This window comes from Telmatherina bonti (genome assembly GCF_933228915.1).
Source record: "Telmatherina bonti genome assembly, chromosome: 22".
Classification (NCBI taxonomy): domain Eukaryota; kingdom Metazoa; phylum Chordata; class Actinopteri; order Atheriniformes; family Telmatherinidae; genus Telmatherina; species Telmatherina bonti.
The window spans coordinates 1,382,334-1,404,680 of record NC_136631.1 but is presented as its reverse complement, the minus strand read 5'-3'; the positions used below and the strand labels follow the sequence as shown (position 1 = coordinate 1,404,680).

General features: G+C 31.9%; 1 protein-coding gene across 1 annotated transcript in view; it reads left to right on the top strand.

Annotated features, from left to right (window-relative positions):
- gabrb1 (gamma-aminobutyric acid type A receptor subunit beta1) overlaps positions 1-21,986 on the top strand; it is a gene marked incomplete at its 3' end in the record, with an annotated part of 317,919 nt that extends 295,933 nt beyond the window's left edge. The window contains exons 7-8 of the mRNA XM_079262436.1: positions 20,965-21,215; positions 21,648-21,986. Coding sequence (XP_079118562.1) covers positions 20,965-21,215; positions 21,648-21,986 — 590 coding nt within the window. The remainder of the gene's footprint in view (positions 1-20,964; positions 21,216-21,647) is intronic.
- Positions 21,987-22,347: the final 361 nt, after the last annotated feature.

The following is a 22,347-nucleotide window of genomic DNA, read 5'->3' as shown; positions in this document are numbered from 1 at the left end:
ACAGTAAATGGTAAACGTAAACAGTAAATGGTAAACGTAAACAGTAAATGGTAAACATAAGCAGTAAACGTAAACAGCAAATGGTAAACGTAAACAGCAAATGGTAAATGTAAACAGTAAATGGTGAACGTAAGCAGTAAATGGTAAACGGCAAATGGTAAACGTAAACAGTAAATGTAAACAGTAAATGGTGAACGTAAACAGTAAATGTAAACAGTAAATGGTGAACGTAAACAGTAAATGGTAAACGTAAACAGTAAATGGTAAACGTAAGCAGTAAACGTAAACAGACCATGGTAAATGTAAGCAGTAAATGTAAACAGACAATGGTAAACGTACGCAGTAAACGTAAACAGAAAATGGTAAACGTAAGCAGTAAGCGTAAACAGTAAATGGTAAACGTAAGCAGTAAATGTAAACAGCCAATTGTAAACATAAGCAGTAAATGTAAACAGACAATGGTAAACGTAAGCAGTAAACGTAAACAGAAAATGGCAAACGTAAGCAGTAAACGTAAACAGTAAATGGTAAACATAAGCAGTAAACGTAAACAGCAAATGGTAAATGTAAACAGTAAATGGTGAACGTAAGCAGTAAGTGGTAAACAGCAAATGGTAAACGTAAACAGCAAATGGTGAACGTAAACAGTAAATGGTAAACGTAAACAGTAAATGGTAAACATAAGCAGTAAACGTAAACAGCAAATGGCAAACGTAAACAGTAAATGGCAAACGTAAACAGTAAATGGTAAACGTAAGTAGTAAATGGTAAGCATAAGCAGTAAACGTAAACAGTAAATGGTAAACATAAGCAGTAAACGTAAACAGTAAATGGTAAACGTAAACAGTAAATGGTAAACGTAAACGTAAACAGACAATGGTAAACGTAAGCAGTAAAAGTAAACAGTAAATGGAAAATGTAAGGAGTAAACGTAAACAGTAAATGGTAAACGTAAACAGTAAATGGTAAACGTAAACAGTAAATGGTAAACGTAAGCAGTAAATGTAAACAGACAATGGTAAACGTAAGCAGTAAACGTAAACAGAAAATGGTAAATGTAAGCAGTAAACGTAAAGAGTAAATGGTAAACGTAAGCAGTAAATATAAACAGTAAATGGTAAACGTAAGCAGTAAACGTAAACAGCAAATGGTAAACATAAACAGTAAATGGTAAACGTAAACAGTAAATTGTAAACATAAGCAGTAAACGTAAACAGCAAATGGTAAATGTAAACAGTAAATGGTAAACGTAAGCAGTAAATGTAAACAGACAATGGTAAACATAAGCAGTAAATGTAAACAGACAATGGTAAAGGTAAGCAGTAAACGTAAACAGAAAATGGTAAATGTAAGCAGTAAACGTAAACAGTAAATGGTAAACATAAGCAGTAAACGTAAACAGCAAATGGTAAATGTAAACAATAAATGGTGAACGTAAGCAGTAAATGGTAAACAGCAAATGGTAAACGTAAACAGTAAATGGTAAACATAAGCAGTAAACGTAACCAGCAAATGGCAAACGTAAACAGTAAATGGTAAACGTAAACAGTAAATTGTAAACATAAGCAGTAAACGTAAACAGCAAATGGTAAACACAAGCAGTAAACGTAAACAGTAAACGGTAAACATAAGCAGTAAACGTAAACAGTAAATGGTAAACGTAAACAGTAAATGGTAAACGTAAACAGCAAATTTTAAATGTAAACATTAAATGGTAAACGTAAACAGACAATGGTAAACGTAAGCAGTAAATGTAAACAGACAATGGTAAACGTAAGCAGTAAATGTAAACAGAAAATGGTAAACGTAAGCAGTAAACGTAAACAGTAAATGGTAAACATAAGCAGTAAACGTAAACAGAAAATGGTAAACGTAAGCAGTAAACGTAAACAGTAAAGGGTAAACATAAGCAGTAAACGTAAACAGCAAATGGTAAATGTAAACAATAAATGGTGAACGTAAGCAGTAAATGGTAAACAGCAAATGGTAAACGTAAACAGCAAATGGTAAAGGTAAACAGCAAATGGTAAACGTAAACAGTAAATGGTAAACATAAGCAGTAAACGTAACCAGCAAATGGCAAACGTAAACAGTAAATGGTAAACGTAAACAGTAAATTGTAAACATAAGCAGTAAACGTAAACAGCAAATGGTAAACACAAGCAGTAAACGTAAACAGTAAACGGTAAACATAAGCAGTAAACGTAAACAGTAAATGGTAAACGTAAACAGTAAATGGTAAACGTAAACAGCAAATTTTAAATGTAAACATTAAATGGTAAACGTAAACAGACAATGGTAAACGTAAGCAGTAAATGTAAACAGACAATGGTAAACGTAAGCAGTAAATGTAAACAGAAAATGGTAAACGTAAGCAGTAAACGTAAACAGTAAATGGTAAACATAAGCAGTAAACGTAAACAGAAAATGGTAAACGTAAGCAGTAAACGTAAACAGTAAATGGTAAACATAAGCAGTAAACGTAAACAGCAAATGGTTAATGTAAACAATAAATGGTGAACGTAAGCAGTAAATGGTAAACAGCAAATGGTAAACGCAAACAGCAAATGGGAAACGTAAACAGTAAATGGTAAACATAAGCAGTAAACGTAACCAGCAAATGGCAAACGTAAACAGTAAATGGTAAACGTAAACAGTAAATGGTAAACATAAGCAGTAAACGTAAACAGTAAATGGTAAACGTAAACAGTAAATGGTGAACGTAAACAGACAATGGTAAACGTAAGCAGTAAATGTAAAAAGACAATGGTAAACGTAAGCAGTAAACGTAAACAGAAAATGGTAAATGTAAGCAGTAAACGTAAAGAGTAAATGGTAAACGTAAGCAGTAAATATAAACAGGAAATGGTAAACGTAAGCAGTAAACGTAAACAGCAAATGGTAAACATAAACAGGAAATGGTAAACGTAAGCAGTAAACGTAAACAGCAAATGGTAAACATAAACAGTAAATGGTAAACGTAAACAGTAAATTGTAAACATAAGCAGTAAACGTAAACAGCAAATGGTAAATGTAAACAGTAAATGGTAAACGTAAGCAGTAAATGTAAACAGACAATGGTAAACATAAGCAGTAAATGTAAACAGACAATGGTAAAGGTAAGCAGTAAACGTAAACAGAAAATGGTAAATGTAAGCAGTAAACGTAAACAGTAAATGGTAAACATAAGCAGTAAACGTAAACAGCAAATGGTAAATGTAAACAGTAAATGGTGAACGTAAGCAGTAAATGGTAAACAGCAAATGGTAAACGTAAACAGCAAATGGTGAACGTAAACAGTAAATGGTAAACGTAAACAGTAAATGGTAAACGTAAACAGTAAATGGTAAACATAAGCAGTAAACGTAAAGAGCAAATGGTAAACGTAAACAACAAATGGTAAATGTAAACAGTAAATGGTGAACGTAAGCAGTAAATGGTAAACGGCATATGGTAAACGTAAACAGTAAATGTAAACAGTAAATGGTGAACGTAAACAGTAAATGGTAAACGTAAACAGTAAATGGTAAACGTAAGCAGTAAACGTAAACAGACCATGGTAAATGTAAGCAGTAAATGTAAACAGACAATGGTAAACGTACGCAGTAAACGTAAACAGAAAATGGTAAACGTAAGCAGTAAGCGTAAACAGTAAATGGTAAACGTAAGCAGTAAATGTAAACAGCCAATTGTAAACATAAGCAGTAAATGTAAACAGACAATGGTAAACGTAAGCAGTAAACGTAAACAGAAAATGGCAAACGTAAGCAGTAAACGTAAACAGTAAATGGTAAACATAAGCAGTAAACGTAAACAGCAAATGGTAAATGTAAACAGTAAATGGTGAACGTAAGCAGTAAGTGGTAAACAGCAAATGGTAAACGTAAACAGCAAATGGTGAACGTAAACAGTAAATGGTAAACGTAAACAGTAAATGGTAAACATAAGCAGTAAACGTAAACAGCAAATGGCAAACGTAAACAGTAAATGGCAAACGTAAACAGTAAATGGTAAACGTAAGTAGTAAATGGTAAACATAAGCAGTAAACGTAAACAGTAAATGGTAAACATAAGCAGTAAACGTAACCAGCAAATGGCAAACGTAAACAGTAAATGGTAAACGTAAACAGTAAATTGTAAACATAAGCAGTAAACGTAAACAGCAAATGGTAAACACAAGCAGTAAACGTAAACAGTAAACGGTAAACATAAGCAGTAAACGTAAACAGTAAATGGTAAACGTAAACAGTAAATGGTAAACGTAAACAGCAAATTTTAAATGTAAACATTAAATGGTAAACGTAAACAGACAATGGTAAACGTAAGCAGTAAATGTAAACAGACAATGGTAAACGTAAGCAGTAAATGTAAACAGAAAATGGTAAACGTAAGCAGTAAACGTAAACAGTAAATGGTAAACATAAGCAGTAAACGTAAACAGAAAATGGTAAACGTAAGCAGTAAACGTAAACAGTAAAGGGTAAACATAAGCAGTAAACGTAAACAGCAAATGGTAAATGTAAACAATAAATGGTGAACGTAAGCAGTAAATGGTAAACAGCAAATGGTAAACGTAAACAGCAAATGGTAAAGGTAAACAGCAAATGGTAAACGTAAACAGTAAATGGTAAACATAAGCAGTAAACGTAACCAGCAAATGGCAAACGTAAACAGTAAATGGTAAACGTAAACAGTAAATTGTAAACATAAGCAGTAAACGTAAACAGCAAATGGTAAACACAAGCAGTAAACGTAAACAGTAAACGGTAAACATAAGCAGTAAACGTAAACAGTAAATGGTAAACGTAAACAGTAAATGGTAAACGTAAACAGCAAATTTTAAATGTAAACATTAAATGGTAAACGTAAACAGACAATGGTAAACGTAAGCAGTAAATGTAAACAGACAATGGTAAACGTAAGCAGTAAATGTAAACAGAAAATGGTAAACGTAAGCAGTAAACGTAAACAGTAAATGGTAAACATAAGCAGTAAACGTAAACAGAAAATGGTAAACGTAAGCAGTAAACGTAAACAGTAAATGGTAAACATAAGCAGTAAACGTAAACAGCAAATGGTTAATGTAAACAATAAATGGTGAACGTAAGCAGTAAATGGTAAACAGCAAATGGTAAACGCAAACAGCAAATGGGAAACGTAAACAGTAAATGGTAAACATAAGCAGTAAACGTAACCAGCAAATGGCAAACGTAAACAGTAAATGGTAAACGTAAACAGTAAATGGTAAACATAAGCAGTAAACGTAAACAGTAAATGGTAAACGTAAACAGTAAATGGTGAACGTAAACAGACAATGGTAAACGTAAGCAGTAAATGTAAAAAGACAATGGTAAACGTAAGCAGTAAACGTAAACAGAAAATGGTAAATGTAAGCAGTAAACGTAAAGAGTAAATGGTAAACGTAAGCAGTAAATATAAACAGGAAATGGTAAACGTAAGCAGTAAACGTAAACAGCAAATGGTAAACATAAACAGTAAATGGTAAACGTAAACAGTAAATGTAAACAGACAATGGTAAACATAAGCAGTAAATGTAAACAGACAATGGTAAAGGTAAGCAGTAAACGTAAACAGAAAATGGTAAATGTAAGCAGTAAACGTAAACAGTAAATGGTAAACATAAGCAGTAAACGTAAACAGCAAATGGTAAATGTAAACAGTAAATGGTGAACGTAAGCAGTAAATGGTAAACAGCAAATGGTAAACGTAAACAGCAAATGGTGAACGTAAGCAGTAAATGGTAAACGTAAACAGTAAATGGTAAACATAAGCAGTAAACGTAAACAGCAAATGGCAAACGTAAACAGTAAATGGCAAACGTAAACAGTAAATGGTAAACGTAAGTAGTAAATGGTAAGCATAAGCAGTAAACGTAAACAGTAAATGGTAAACATAAGCAGTAAACGTAAACAGTAAATGGTAAACGTAAACAGTAAATGGTAAACGTAAACGTAAACAGACAATGGTAAACGTAAGCAGTAAAAGTAAACAGTAAATGGCAAATGTAAGGAGTAAACGTAAACAGTAAATGGTAAACGTAAACAGTAAATGGTAAACGTAAACAGTAAATGGTAAACGTAAGCAGTAAATGTAAACAGACAATGGTAAACGTAAGCAGTAAACGTAAACTGAAAATGGTAAATGTAAGCAGTAAACGTAAAGAGTAAATGGTAAACGTAAGCAGTAAATATAAACAGTAAATGGTAAACGTAAGCAGTAAACGTAAACAGCAAATGGTAAACATAAACAGTAAATGGTAAACGTAAACAGTAAATTGTAAACATAAGCAGTAAACGTAAACAGCAAATGGTAAATGTAAACAGTAAATGGTAAACGTAAGCAGTAAATGTAAACAGACAATGGTAAACATAAGCAGTAAATGTAAACAGACAATGGTAAAGGTAAGCAGTAAACGTAAACAGAAAATGGTAAATGTAAGCAGTAAACGTAAACAGTAAATGGTAAACATAAGCAGTAAACGTAAACAGCAAATGGTAAATGTAAACAATAAATGGTGAACGTAAGCAGTAAATGGTAAACAGCAAATGGTAAACGTAAACAGCAAATGGTAAAGGTAAACAGCAAATGGTCAACGTAAACAGTAAATGGTAAACATAAGCAGTAAACGTAACCAGCAAATGGCAAACGTAAACAGTAAATGGTAAACGTAAACAGTAAATTGTAAACATAAGCAGTAAACGTAAACAGCAAATGGTAAACACAAGCAGTAAACGTAAACAGTAAACGGTAAACATAAGCAGTAAACGTAAACAGTAAATGGTAAACGTAAACAGTAAATGGTAAACGTAAATAGCAAATTTTAAATGTAAACATTAAATGGTAAACGTAAACAGACAATGGTAAACGTAAGCAGTAAATGTAAACAGACAATGGTAAACGTAAGCAGTAAATGTAAACAGAAAATGGTAAACGTAAGCAGTAAACGTAAACAGTAAATGGTAAACATAAGCAGTAAACGTAAACAGAAAATGGTAAACGTAAGCAGTAAACGTAAACAGTAAAGGGTAAACATAAGCAGTAAACGTAAACAGCAAATGGTAAATGTAAACAATAAATGGTGAACGTAAGCAGTAAATGGTAAACAGCAAATGGTAAACGTAAACAGCAAATGGTAAAGGTAAACAGCAAATGGTAAACGTAAACAGTAAATGGTAAACATAAGCAGTAAACGTAACCAGCAAATGGCAAACGTAAACAGTAAATGGTAAACGTAAACAGTAAATTGTAAACATAAGCAGTAAACGTAAACAGCAAATGGTAAACACAAGCAGTAAACGTAAACAGTAAACGGTAAACATAAGCAGTAAACGTAAACAGTAAATGGTAAACGTAAACAGTAAATGGTAAACGTAAACAGCAAATTTTAAATGTAAACATTAAATGGTAAACGTAAACAGACAATGGTAAACGTAAGCAGTAAATGTAAACAGACAATGGTAAACATAAGCAGTAAATGTAAACAGAAAATGGTAAACGTAACCAGTAAACGTAAACAGTAAATGGTAAACATAAGCAGTAAACATAAACAGAAAATGGTAAGCGTAAGCAGTAAACGTAAACAGTAAATGGTAAACATAAGCAGTAAACGTAAACAGCAAATGGTAAATGTAAACAATAAATGGTGAACGTAAGCAGTAAATGGTAAACAGCAAATGGTAAACGTAAACAGCAAATGGGAAACGTAAACAGTAAATGGTAAACATAAGCAGTAAACGTAACCAGCAAATGGCAAACGTAAACAGTAAATGGTAAACGTAAACAGTAAATGGTAAACATAAGCAGTAAACGTAAACAGTAAATGGTAAACGTAAACAGTAAATGGTGAACGTAAACAGACAATGGTAAACGTAAGCAGTAAATGTAAAAAGACAATGGTAAACGTAAGCAGTAAACGTAAACAGAAAATGGTAAATGTAAGCAGTAAACGTAAAGAGTAAATGGTAAACGTAAGCAGTAAATATAAACAGGAAATGGTAAACGTAAGCAGTAAACGTAAACAGCAAATGGTAAACATAAACAGTAAATGGTAAACGTAAACAGTAAATGTAAACAGACAATGGTAAACATAAGCAGTAAATGTAAACAGACAATGGTAAAGGTAAGCAGTAAACGTAAACAGAAAATGGTAAATGTAAGCAGTAAACGTAAACAGTAAATGGTAAACATAAGCAGTAAACGTAAACAGCAAATGGTAAATGTAAACAGTAAATGGTGAACGTAAGCAGTAAATGGTAAACAGCAAATGGTAAACGTAAACAGCAAATGGTGAACGTAAGCAGTAAATGGTAAACGTAAACAGTAAATGGTAAACATAAGCAGTAAACGTAAACAGCAAATGGCAAACGTAAACAGTAAATGGCAAACGTAAACAGTAAATGGTAAACGTAAGTAGTAAATGGTAAGCATAAGCAGTAAACGTAAACAGTAAATGGTAAACATAAGCAGTAAACGTAAACAGTAAATGGTAAACGTAAACAGTAAATGGTAAACGTAAACGTAAACAGACAATGGTAAACGTAAGCAGTAAAAGTAAACAGTAAATGGCAAATGTAAGGAGTAAACGTAAACAGTAAATGGTAAACGTAAACAGTAAATGGTAAACGTAAACAGTAAATGGTAAACGTAAGCAGTAAATGTAAACAGACAATGGGAAACGTAAGCAGTAATCGTAAACAGCAAATGCTAAACATAAACAGTAAATGGTAAACACAAGCAGTAAACGTAAACAGTAAATTGTAAATGCAAACTGTAAATGGCAAACAGCAAATAGTAAACGTAAATGGTAAATTGTAATCAGTTGACGGTAAACATAAACTGTAAAAGGTATATAGTAAATTGGAAATGTTAACTGGTAAATGTAAATATTAAATAAACAACTGTAAATGCTAAACAGTAAATAGCAAATGTAAACAGTTCATGTTAAATGTAACCATCAAATGGTACATGCAAACAATAAAGGATAAACATTATTGGTCAATGTAAATATTAAATTCCAAACAAACTGTAAATGGTAAACATTAAATGATAATGTAAACAGTAAATAGTTAAATAGTTAATAGTTAATGTAACAGTAAAAGGTAAATTGTAAACAAACAGTAAATGGTAAACAAACAGTAAATGGTAAATGTAAACAGTAAATAGTAAACATCAAATGGTAAATGTAAACAGAAAATGATAAATGTAAACAGTAAATAGTTAACGTAAACACTAAATAAAAAAGTCAATTGTAAACAAACAGTAAAGGGTAAATTTAAACAGTAATTCATAAGTGCAAACTGTATATGGCACACAGAGAATGGTTAATTATAAGTTAATTAACATTTAATTATAAACGTAAACTGTAAATGGCAAAACAGTAAATGGTAAACAGTAAATTGGAAATGTAAACAGTTAATGGTAAATGTAAATATTAAATGGTACATATAAACAATAAATGGCAAAGGTAAATGTAAACGTAAACAGCAAATGGTAAACGTAAACAGTAAATGGTAAACAGCAAATGGTAAAAGTAAACAGAAAATGTTAAATGTAAGCAGTAAATGTAAAGAGCAAATGGTAAACGTAAACAGTAAATGGTAAACGTAAACAGTAAATGGTAAACATAAGCAGTAAACGTAAACAGTAAATGGTAAACGTAAACAGTAAATGGTGAACGTAAACAGACAATGGTAAACGTAAGCAGTAAATGTAAAAAGACAATGGTAAACGTAAGCAGTAAACGTAAACAGCAAATGGTAAATGTAAACAATAAATGGTGAACGTAAGCAGTAAATGGTAAACAGCAAATGGTAAACGTAAACAGCAAATGGGAAACGTAAACAGTAAATGGTAAACATAAGCAGTAAACGTAACCAGCAAATGGCAAACGTAAACAGTAAATGGTAAACGTAAACAGTAAATGGTAAACATAAGCAGTAAACGTAAACAGTAAATGGTAAACGTAAACAGTAAATGGTGAACGTAAACAGACAATGGTAAACGTAAGCAGTAAATGTAAAAAGACAATGGTAAACGTAAGCAGTAAACGTAAACAGAAAATGGTAAATGTAAGCAGTAAACGTAAAGAGTAAATGGTAAACGTAAGCAGTAAATATAAACAGGAAATGGTAAACGTAAGCAGTAAACGTAAACAGCAAATGGTAAACATAAACAGTAAATGGTAAACGTAAACAGTAAATTGTAAACATAAGCAGTAAACGTAATCAGCAAATGGTAAATGTAAACAGTAAATGGTAAACGTAAGCAGTAAATGTAAACAGACAATGGTAAACATAAGCAGTAAATGTAAACAGACAATGGTAAAGGTAAGCAGTAAACGTAAACAGAAAATGGTAAATGTAAGCAGTAAACGTAAACAATAAATGGTAAACATAAGCAGTAAACGTAAACAGCAAATGGTAAATGTAAACAGTAAATGGTGAACGTAAGCAGTAAATGGTAAACAGCAAATGGTAAACGTAAACAGCAAATGGTGAACGTAAGCAGTAAATGGTAAACGTAAACAGTAAATGGTAAACATAAGCAGTAAACGTAAACAGCAAATGGCAAACGTAAAGAGTAAATGGTAAACGTAAACAGTAAATGGTAAACGTAAACGTAAACAGACAATGGTAAACGTAAGCAGTAAAAGTAAACAGTAAATGGCAAATGTAAGGAGTAAACGTAAACAGTAAATGGTAAACGTAAACAGTAAATGGTAAACGTAAACAGTAAATGGTAAACGTAAGCAGTAAATGTAAACAGACAATGGGAAACGTAAGCAGTAATCGTAAACAGCAAATGCTAAACATAAACAGTAAATGGTAAACACAAGCAGTAAACGTAAACAGTAAATTGTAAATGCAAACTGTAAATGGCAAACAGCAAATAGTAAACGTAAATGGTAAATTGTAATCAGTTGACGGTAAACATAAACTGTAAAAGGTATATAGTAAATTGGAAATGTAAACATTAACTGGTAAATGTAAATATTAAATAAACAACTGTAAATGCTAAACAGTAAATAGCAAATGTAAACAGTTAATGTTAAATGTAACCATCAAATGGTACATGCAAACAATAAAGGATAAACATTATTGGTCAATGTAAATATTAAATTCCAAACAAACTGTAAATGGTAAACATTAAATGATAATGTAAACAGTAAATAGTTAAATAGTTAATAGTTAATGTAACAGTAAAAGGTAAATTGTAAACAAACAGTAAATGGTAAACAAACAGTAAATGGTAAATGTAAACAGTAAATAGTAAACATCAAATGGTAAATGTAAACAGAAAATGATAAATGTAAACAGTAAATAGTTAACGTAAACACTAAATAAAAAAGTCAATTGTAAACAAACAGTAAAGGGTAAATTTAAACAGTAATTCATAAGTGCAAACTGTATATGGCACACAGAGAATGGTTAATTATAAGTTAATTAACATTTAATTATAAACGTAAACTGTAAATGGCAAAACAGTAAATGGTAAACAGTAAATTGGAAATGTAAACAGTTAATGGTAAATGTAAATATTAAATGGTACATATAAACAATAAATGGCAAAGGTAAATGTAAACGTAAACAGCAAATGGTAAACGTAAACAGTAAATGGTAAACAGCAAATGGTAAAAGTAAACAGAAAATGTTAAATGTAAGCAGTAAATGTAAAGAGCAAATGGTAAACGTAAACAGTAAATGGTAAACGTAAACAGCAAATGGTAAATGTAAACAGTAAATGGTAAACGTAAACAGACAATGGTAAACGTAAGCAGTAAATGTCAACAGACAATGGTAAACGTACGCAGTAAACGTAAACAGAAAATGGTAAACGTAAGCAGTAAGCGTAAACAGTAAATGGTAAACGTAAGCAGTAAATGTAAACAGCCAATTGTAAACATAAGCAGTAAATGTAAACAGACAATGGTAAACGTAAGCAGTAGACGTAAACAGAAAATGGTAAACGTAAGCAGTAAACGTAAACAGTAAACATAAGCAGTAAACGTAAACAGCAAATGGTAAATGTAAACAGTAAATGGTGAACGTAAGCAGTAAATGGTAAACAGCAAATGGTAAACGTAAACAGCAAATGGTGAACGTAAACAGTAAATGGTAAACGTAAACAGTAAATGGTAAACATAAGCAGTAAACGTAAACAGCAAATGGCAAACGTAAACAGTAAATGGCAAACGTAAACAGTAAATGGTAAACGTAAGTAGGAAATGGTAAACATAAGCAGTAAACGTAAACAGTAAATGGTAAACATAAGCAGTAAACGTAAACAGTAAATGGTAAACGTAAACAGTAAATGGTAAACGTAAACGTAAACAGACAATGGTAAACGTAAGCAGTAAAAGTAAACAGTAAATGGCAAATGTAAGGAGTAAACGTAAACAGTAAATGGGAAACGTAAACAGTAAATGGTAAACGTAAACAGTAAATGGTAAACGTAAGCAGTAAATGTAAACAGACAATGGGAAACGTAAGCAGTAATCGTAAACAGCAAATGCTAAACATAAACAGTAAATGGTAAACACAAGCAGTAAACGTAAACAGTAAATTGTAAATGCAAACTGTAAATGGCAAACAGCAAATAGTAAACGTAAATGGTAAATTGTAATCAGTTGACGGTAAACATAAACTGTAAAAGGTATATAGTAAATTGGAAATGTAAACATTAACTGGTAAATGTAAATATTAAATAAACAACTGTAAATGCTAAACAGTAAATAGCAAATGTAAACAGTTAATGTTAAATGTAACCATCAAATGGTACATGCAAACAATAAAGGATAAACATTATTGGTCAATGTAAATATTAAATTCCAAACAAACTGTAAATGGTAAACATTAAATGATAATGTAAACAGTAAATAGTTAATAGTTAATGTAACAGTAAAAGGTAAATTGTAAACAAACAGTAAATGGTAAACAAACAGTAAATGGTAAACGTAAACAGTAAATTGTAAACATAAGCAGTAAACGTAAACAGCAAATGGTAAATGTAAACGGTAAATGGTAAACGTAAGCAGTAAATGTAAACAGACAATGGTAAACATAAGCAGTAAATGTAAACAGAAAATGGTAAACGTAAGCAGTAAACATAAACAGTAAATGGTAAACATAAGCAGTAAACGTAAACAGCAAATGGTAAATGTAAACAGTAAATGGTGAACGTAAGCAGTAAATGGTAAACAGCAAATGGTAAACGTAAACAGTAAATGTAAACAGTAAATGGTGAACGTAAACAGTAAATGGTAAACGTAAACAGTGAATGGTAAACGTAAGCAGTAAACGTAAACAGACCATGGTAAATGTAAGCAGTAAATGTAAACAGACAATAGTAAACGTACGCAGTAAACGTAAACAGAAAATGGTAAACGTAAGCAGTAAGCGTAAACAGTAAATGGTAAACGTAAGCAGTTAATGTAAACAGCCAATTGTAAACATAAGCAGTAAATGTAAACAGACAATGGTAAACGTAAGCAGTAAACGTAAACAGAAAATGGTAAACATAAGCAGTAAACGTAAACAGTAAATGGTAAACGTAAGCAGTAAACGTAAACAGAAAATGGTAAACGTAAGCAGTGAACGTAAACAGTAAATGGTAAACATAAGCAGTAAACGTAAACAGCAAATGGTAAATGTAAACAATAAATGGTGAACGTAAGCAGTAAATGGTAAACAGCAAATGGTAAACGTAAACAGCAAATGGTAAAGGTAAACAGCAAATGGTAAACGTAAACAGTAAATGGTAAACATAAGCAGTAAACGTAACCAGCAAATGGCAAACGTAAACAGTAAATGGTAAACGTAAACAGTAAATGGTAAACATAAGCAGTAAACGTAAACAGTAAATGGTGAACGTAAACAGTAAATGGTAAACACAAGCAGTAAACGTAAACAGTAAACGGTAAACATAAGCAGTAAACGTAAACAGTAAATGGTAAACGTAAACAGTAAATGGTAAACGTAAACAGCTAATTTTAAATGTAAACAGTAAATGGTAAACGTAAACAGACAATGGTAAACGTAAGCAGTAAATGTAAACAGACAATGGTAAACGTAAGCAGTAAATGTAAACAGAAAATGGTAAACGTAAGCAGTAAACGTAAACAGTAAATGGTAAACATAAGCAGTAAACGTAAACAGAAAATGGTAAACGTAAGCAGTAAACGTAAACAGTAAATGGTAAACATAAGCAGTAAACGTAAACAGCAAATGGTAAATGTGAACAATAAATGGTGAACGTAAGCAGTAAATGGTAAACAGCAAATGGTAAACGTAAACAGCAAATGGGAAACGTAAACAGTAAATGGTAAACATAAGCAGTAAACGTAACCAGCAAATGGCAAACGTAAACAGTAAATGGTAAACGTAAACAGTAAATGGTAAACATAAGCAGTAAACGTAAACAGTAAATGGTAAACGTAAACAGTAAATGGTAAACACAAGCAGTAAACGTAAACAGTAAACGGTAAACATAAGCAGTAAACGTAAACAGTAAATGGTAAACGTAAACAGTAAATGGTGAACGTAAACTGACAATGGTAAACGTAAGCAGTAAATGTAAACAGACAATGGTAAACGTAAGCGGTAAACGTAAACAGAAAATGGTAAATGTAAGCAGTAAACGTAAAGAGTAAATGGTAAACGTAAGCAGTAAACGTAAACAGCAAATGGTAAACATAAACAGTAAATGGTAAACGTAAACAGTAAATTGTAAACATAAGCAGTAAACGTAAACAGCAAATGGTAAATGTAAACAGTAAATGGTAAACGTAAGCAGTAAATGTAAACAGACAATGGTAAAGGTAAGCAGTAAACGTAAACAGAAAATGGTAAATGTAAGCAGTAAACGTAAACAGTAAATGGTAAACATAAGCAGTAAACGTAAACAGCAAATGGTAAATGTAAACAGTAAATGGTGAACGTAAGCAGTAAATGGTAAACAGCAAATGGTAAACGTAAACAGCAAATGGTGAACGTAAACAGTAAATGGTAAACGTAAACAGTAAATGGTAAACATAAGCAGTAAACGTAAACAGCAAATGGCAAACGTAAACAGTAAATGGCAAACGTAAACAGTAAATGGTAAACATAAGCAGTAAACGTAAACAGTAAATGGTAAACGTAAACAGTAAATGGTAAACGTAAACGTAAACAGACAATGGTAAACGTAAGCAGTAAAAGTAAACAGTAAATGGCAAATGTAAGGAGTAAACGTAAACAGTAAATGGTAAACGTAAACAGTAAATAGTAAACGTAAACAGTAAATGGTAAACGTAAGCAGTAAATGTAAACAGACAATGGGAAACGTAAGCAGTAATCGTAAACAGCAAATGCTAAACATAAACAGTAAATGGTAAACACAAGCAGTAAACGTAAACAGTAAATTGTAAATGCAAACTGTAAATGGCAAACAGCAAATAGTAAACGTAAATGGTAAATTGTAATCAGTTGACGGTAAACATAAACTGTAAAAGGTATATAGTAAATTGGAAATGTAAACATTAACTGGTAAATGTAAATATTAAATAAACAACTGTAAATGCTAAACAGTAAATAGCAAATGTAAACAGTTAATGTTAAATGTAACCATCAAATGGTACATGCAAACAATAAAGGATAAACATTATTGGTCAATGTAAATATTAAATTCCAAACAAACTGTAAATGGTAAACATTAAATGATAATGTAAACAGTAAATAGTTAAATAGTTAATAGTTAATGTAACAGTAAAAGGTAAATTGTAAACAAACAGTAAATGGTAAACAAACAGTAAATGGTAAATGTAAACAGTAAATAGTAAACATCAAATGGTAAATGTAAACAGAAAATGATAAATGTAAACAGTAAATACTTAACGTAAACACTAAATAAAAAAGTCAATTGTAAACAAACAGTAAAGGGTAAATTTAAACAGTAATTCATAAGTGCAAACTGTATATGGCACACAGAGAATGGTTAATTATAAGTTAATTAACATTTAATTATAAACGTAAACTGTAAATGGCAAAACAGTAAATGGTAAACAGTAAATTGGAAATGTAAATATTAAATGGTACATATAAACAATAAATGGCAAAGGTAAATGTAAACGTAAACAGCAAATGGTAAACGTAAACAGTAAATGGTAAACAGCAAATGGTAAAAGTAAACAGAAAATGTTAAATGTAAGCAGTAAATGTAAAGAGCAAATGGTAAACGTAAACAGTAAATGGTAAACGTAAACAGTAAATGGTAAACGTAAACAGCAAATGGTAAATGTAAACAGTAAATGGTAAACGTAAACAGACAATGGTAAACGTAAGCAGTAAATGTCAACAGACAATGGTAAACGTACGCAGTAAACGTAAACAGAAAATGGTAAACGTAAGCAGTAAGCGTAAACAGTAAATGGTAAACGTAAGCAGTAAATGTAAACAGCCAATTGTAAACATAAGCAGTAAATGTAAACAGACAATGGTAAACGTAAGCAGTAAACGTAAACAGAAAATGGTAAACGTAAGCAGTAAACGTAAACAGTAAATGGTAAACATAAGCAGTAAACGTAAACAGCAAATGGTAAATGTAAACAGTAAATGGTGAACGTAAGCAGTAAATGGTAAACAGCAAATGGTAAACGTAAACAGCAAATGGTAAATGTAAACAGTAAATGGTAAACGTAAACAGTAAATGGTAAACGTAAGCAGTAAACGTAAACAGACCATGGTAAATGTAAGCAGTAAATGTAAACAGACAATGGTAAACGTACGCAGTAAACGTAAACAGAAAATGGTAAACGTAAGCAGTAAGCGTAAACAGTAAATGGTAAACGTAAGCAGTAAATGTAAACAGGCAATTGTAAACATAAGCAGTAAATGTAAACAGACAATGGTAAACGTAAGCAGTAAACGTAAACAGAAAATGGTAAACGTAAGCAGTAAACGTAAACAGTAAATGGTAAACATAAGCAGTAAACGTAAACAGCAAATGGTAAATGTAAACAGTAAATGGTGAACGTAAGCAGTAAATGGTAAACAGCAAATGGTAAACGTAAACAGCAAATGGTGAACGTAAACAGTAAATGGTAAACGTAAACAGTAAATGGTAAACATAAGCAGTAAACGTAAACAGCAAATGGCAAACGTAAACAGTAAATGGCAAACGTAAACAGTAAATGGTAAACGTAAGTAGTAAATGGTAAACATAAGCAGTAAACGTAAACAGTAAATGGTAAACATAAGCAGTAAACGTAAACAGCAAATGGTAAACGTAAACAGTAAATGGTAAACGTAAACGTAAACAGACAATGGTAAACGTAAGCAGTAAAAGTAAACAGTAAATGGCAAATGTAAGGAGTAAACGTAAACAGTAAATGGTAAACGTAAACAGTAAATGGTAAACGTAAGCAGTAAATGTAAACAGACAATGGGAAACGTAAGCAGTAATCGTAAACAGCAAATGCTAAACATAAACAGTAAATGGTAAACACAAGCAGTAAACGTAAACCGTAAATTGTAAATGCAAACTGTAAATGGCAAACAGCAAATAGTAAACGTAAATGGTAAATTGTAATCAGTTGACGGTAAACATAAACTGTAAAAGGTATATAGTAAATTGGAAATGTAAACATTAACTGGTAAATGTAAATATTAAATAAACAACTGTAAATGCTAAACAGTAAATAGCAAATGTAAACAGTTCATGTTAAATGTAACCATCAAATGGTACATGCAAACAATAAAGGATAAACATTATTGGTCAATGTAAATATTAAATTCCAAACAAACTGTAAATGGTAAACATTAAATGATAATGTAAACAGTAAATAGTTAAATAGTTAATAGTTAATGTAACAGTAAAAGGTAAATTGTAAACAAACAGTAAATGGTAAACAAACAGTAAATGGTAAATGTAAACAGTAAATAGTAAACATCAAATGGTAAATGTAAACAGAAAATGATAAATGTAAACAGTAAATAGTTAACGTAAACACTAAATAAAAAAGTCAATTGTAAACAAACAGTAAAGGGTAAATTTAAACAGTAATTCATAAGTGCAAACTGTATATGGCACACAGAGAATGGTTAATTATAAGTTAATTAACATTTAATTATAAACGTAAACTGTAAATGGCAAAACAGTAAATGGTAAACAGTAAATTGGAAATGTAAACAGTTAATGGTAAATGTAAATATTAAATGGTACATATAAACAATAAATGGCAAAGGTAAATGTAAACGTAAACAGCAAATGGTAAACGTAAACAGTAAATGGTTAACAGCAAATGGTAAAAGTAAACAGAAAATGTTAAATGTAAGCAGTAAATGTAAAGAGCAAATGGTAAACGTAAACAGTAAATGGTAAACATAAGCAGTAAACGTAAACAGCAAATGGTAAACGTAAACAGCAAATGGTAAATGTAAACAGTAAATGGTAAACGTAAACAGTAAATGGTAAACGTAAGCAGTAAATGTCAACAGACAATGGTAAACGTAAGCAGTAAATGTAAACAGAAAATGGTAAATGTAAGCAGTAAACGTAAAGATTAAATGGTAAACGTAAGCAGTAAATGTAAACACTAAATGGTAAACGTAAGCAGTAAACGTAAACAGCAAATGGTAAACGTAAACAGCAAATGGTAAACGTAAACAGTAAATGGTAAACGTAAACAGTAAATTGTAAACATAAGCAGTAAACGTAAACAGCAAATGGTAAATGTAAACAGTAAATGGTAAATGTAAGCAGTAAATGTAAACAGACAATGGTAAACGTAAACAGCAAATGGTAAATGTAAACAGTAAATGGTGAACGTAAACAGTAAATGGTAAACATAAACAGTAAATGGTAAACATAAGCAGTAAACGTAAACAGCAAATGGCAAACGTAAACAGTAAATGGCAAACGTAAACAATAAATGGTAAACAGTAAATGGTAAACATAAGCAGTAAACGTAAACAGTAAACGGTAAACAGTAAATGGTAAACGTAAACAGTAAATGGTAAACGTAAACAATAAATGGTAAACATAAACAGTAAATGGTAAACATAAGCAGTAAAAGTAAACAGTAAATGGCAATTGTAAGGAGTAAACGTAAACAGTAAATGGTAAACGTAAACAGTAAATGGTAAACACAAGCAGTAAACGTAAACAGTAAATTGTAAATGCAAACTGTAAATGGCAAAACAGTAAATGGTAAACAGTAAATTGGAAATGTAAACAGTTAATGGTAAATGTAAACAGAAAATGATAAATGTAAACAGTAAATACTTAACGTAAACACTAAATAAAAAAGTCAATTGTAAACAAACAGTAAAGGGTAAATTTAAACAGTAATTCATAAGTGCAAACTGTATATGGCACACAGAGAATGGTTAATTATAAGTTAATTAACAGTTCATTATAAACGTAAACTGTAAATGGCAAAACAGTAAATGGTAAACAGTAAATTGGAAATGTAAACAGTTAATGGTAAATGTAAATATTAAATGGTACATATAAACAATAAATGGCAAAGGTAAATGTAAACGTAAACAGCAAATGGTAAACGTAAACAGTAAATGGTAAACAGCAAATGGTAAAAGTAAACAGAAAATGTTAAATGTAAGCAGTAAATGTAAAGAGCAAATGGTAAACGTAAACAGTAAATGGTAAACATAAGCAGCAAATGGTAAACGTAAACAGCAAATGGTAAATGTAAACAGTAAATGGTAAACGTAAACAGCAAATGGTAAACGTAAACAGCAAATGGTAAACGTAAACAGTAAATGGCAAAGGTAAGGAGTAAACGTAAACAGTAAATGAAAAACGTAAGCAGTAAACGTAAACAGACCATGGTAAATGTAAGCAGTAAATGTAAACATACAATGGTAAACGTACGCAGTAAACGTAAACAGAAAATGGTAAACGTAAGCAGTAAACGTAAACAGTAAATGGTAAACGTAAGCAGTAAATGTAAACAGACAATGGTAAACATAAGCAGTAAATGTAAACAGACAATGGTAAACGTAAGCAGTAAACGTAAACAGAAAATGGTAAACGTAAGCAGTAAACGTAAACAGTAAATGGTAAACATAAGCAGTAAACGTAAACAGCAAATGGTAAATGAAAACAGTAAATGGTGAACGTAAGCAGTAAATGGTAAACAGCAAATGGTAAACGTAAACAGCAAATGGCAAACGTAAACAGTAAATGGTAAACGTAAACAGTAAATGGTAAACATAAACAGTAAATGGTAAACACAAGCAGTCAACGTAAAGAGTAAATGGTAAACATAAGCAGTAAACTTAAACAGTAAATGGTAAACACAAGCAGTCAAAGTAAACAGTAAATGGTAAACATAAGCAGTAAATGGTAAACGTAAACAGCAAATGGTAAACGTAAACAGTAAATCGTAAACATAAGCAGTAAACATAAACAGTAAATGGTAAACGTAAATGGTAAACACAAGCAGTAAACGTAAACAGTAAATGGTAAACGTAAGCAGTAAACGTAAACAGTAAATGGTAAACGTAAGCAGTAAAGGTGAACAGTAAATGGTAAACGTAAACAGTAAATGGTAAACACAAGCAGTAAACGTAAACAGTAAATGGTAAACACAAGCAGTCAACGTAAACAGTAAATGGTAAACACAAGCAGTCAACGTAAACAGTAAATGGTAAACATAAGCAGTAAACGTAAACAGTAAATGGTAAACACAAGCAGTCAACGTAAACAGTAAATGGTAAACATAAGCAGTAAACGTAAACAGTAAATGGTAAACACAAGCAGTCAACCTAAACAGTAAATAGTCTTGGCATTCATCAGGTTTAGTAAAGCCAGACATAAATGCTGTAAATGATTTTTTTCATCCAGCTGAACACCAGACTTCTATTTCATTCTCTAACTTCTCTCAGCTGGTCTACATAGCTCCTCTGTGAGAAATCTGAAAGACGTGTGAATTTGTTGTCTGTGCAGGTATCACCACGGTGCTAACGATGACCACCATCAACACCCACCTCAGGGAGACCCTGCCCAAGATCCCTTATGTCAAGGCCATTGACATCTATCTGATGGGTTGCTTTGTCTTCGTCTTTCTGGCTTTGCTAGAGTACGCCTTTGTCAACTACATTTTTTTCGGCCGTGGTCCTCACTTGCAGAAGAAGGCGATGGAAAAAGCAAAGTCTAACAATGAGAATAAGAGCCGGCTGGAGAGCAACAAGGTGCAGGTGGGGAACTTCATTGTACTGTTTTCAGTTTGACCAGGTGGTTTCTAACCATGCCACGATAGCTTCCTCTGCAGGAACGAGAGATAAATTTTTCTAATTCATTTAGTTAAGTCCATCAGACATCCCTCAAGGTGGACGCCTTCCACCAACAGGAACAGCAGTGTGTAAGCCTTCAGCTGATCTACAAAGGCTTAAACTCACAGTAGCGTCCAATCAGGAGCAGCCAAAGATCAACAAGTGATGAGAAAAGCAGGAAAATAATGATCCTCTATGGCTGGAATAAAGCCAACAAGATGTTTGGGATGCAGCTGAGGTGGAGGTGCTGCAGTGAGGATAGCAGGTAGATAGTAGCAGGAAGACGTGGAGATGAATCTTTATTCTGCTTTAGCCTCAGAATCTGATGCTGTTCTCAAAACACTTTTCTTCTTTTAGGTTGATGCCCATGGCAACATTCTCCTGAGCAACCTGCACACCGAGGTGGGAGGACAAGATATGATGAGCACTCTCAACGACCCTCGGGCCACCATGTTCTCCTACGACAGTGCCAGCATACAGTACCGCAAGCCCATAACCAGCGGAGACCTGTATGGACGACCGGCTATGGACCTAAGTAGACACAAGAAGAGTCGCCTGAGGAGACGGGCCTCTCAGCTCAAAGTCAAGATCCCGGCCCTTACAGACGTCAACGCCATAGACAAGTGGTCCCGAGTCATTTTTCCTATTACCTTCACCTTCTTCAACCTGGTTTACTGGCTCTACTATGTTCACTAGGGCAGCGTTAGTGAGCACAAGTCACGTACGCACTTCCTTAAGAAACTGGTTCTGTACAGGCAGGAAGGTTCGTTCCATTGTATAAATCTTCTCTTGGAACAGCTACTCTTGGTCTTTACAATGTAAATACAGTTTAATCAATTATACATAATTATACATAAATAAATTTATACACAAACGTATTATATATATATATATAATTTATTTATATAATACAAACACACATACGGCTCAAAGCACTTAAAACAACACAGTGTAACTCCAAGTCAACCAGACTTCTGTGAAATGGAACTGTCCACTTAGGAAGCAACACTGATTGACAACCAGTTCCACCTGCTGTTGTGCAAATGGAACAGACAAC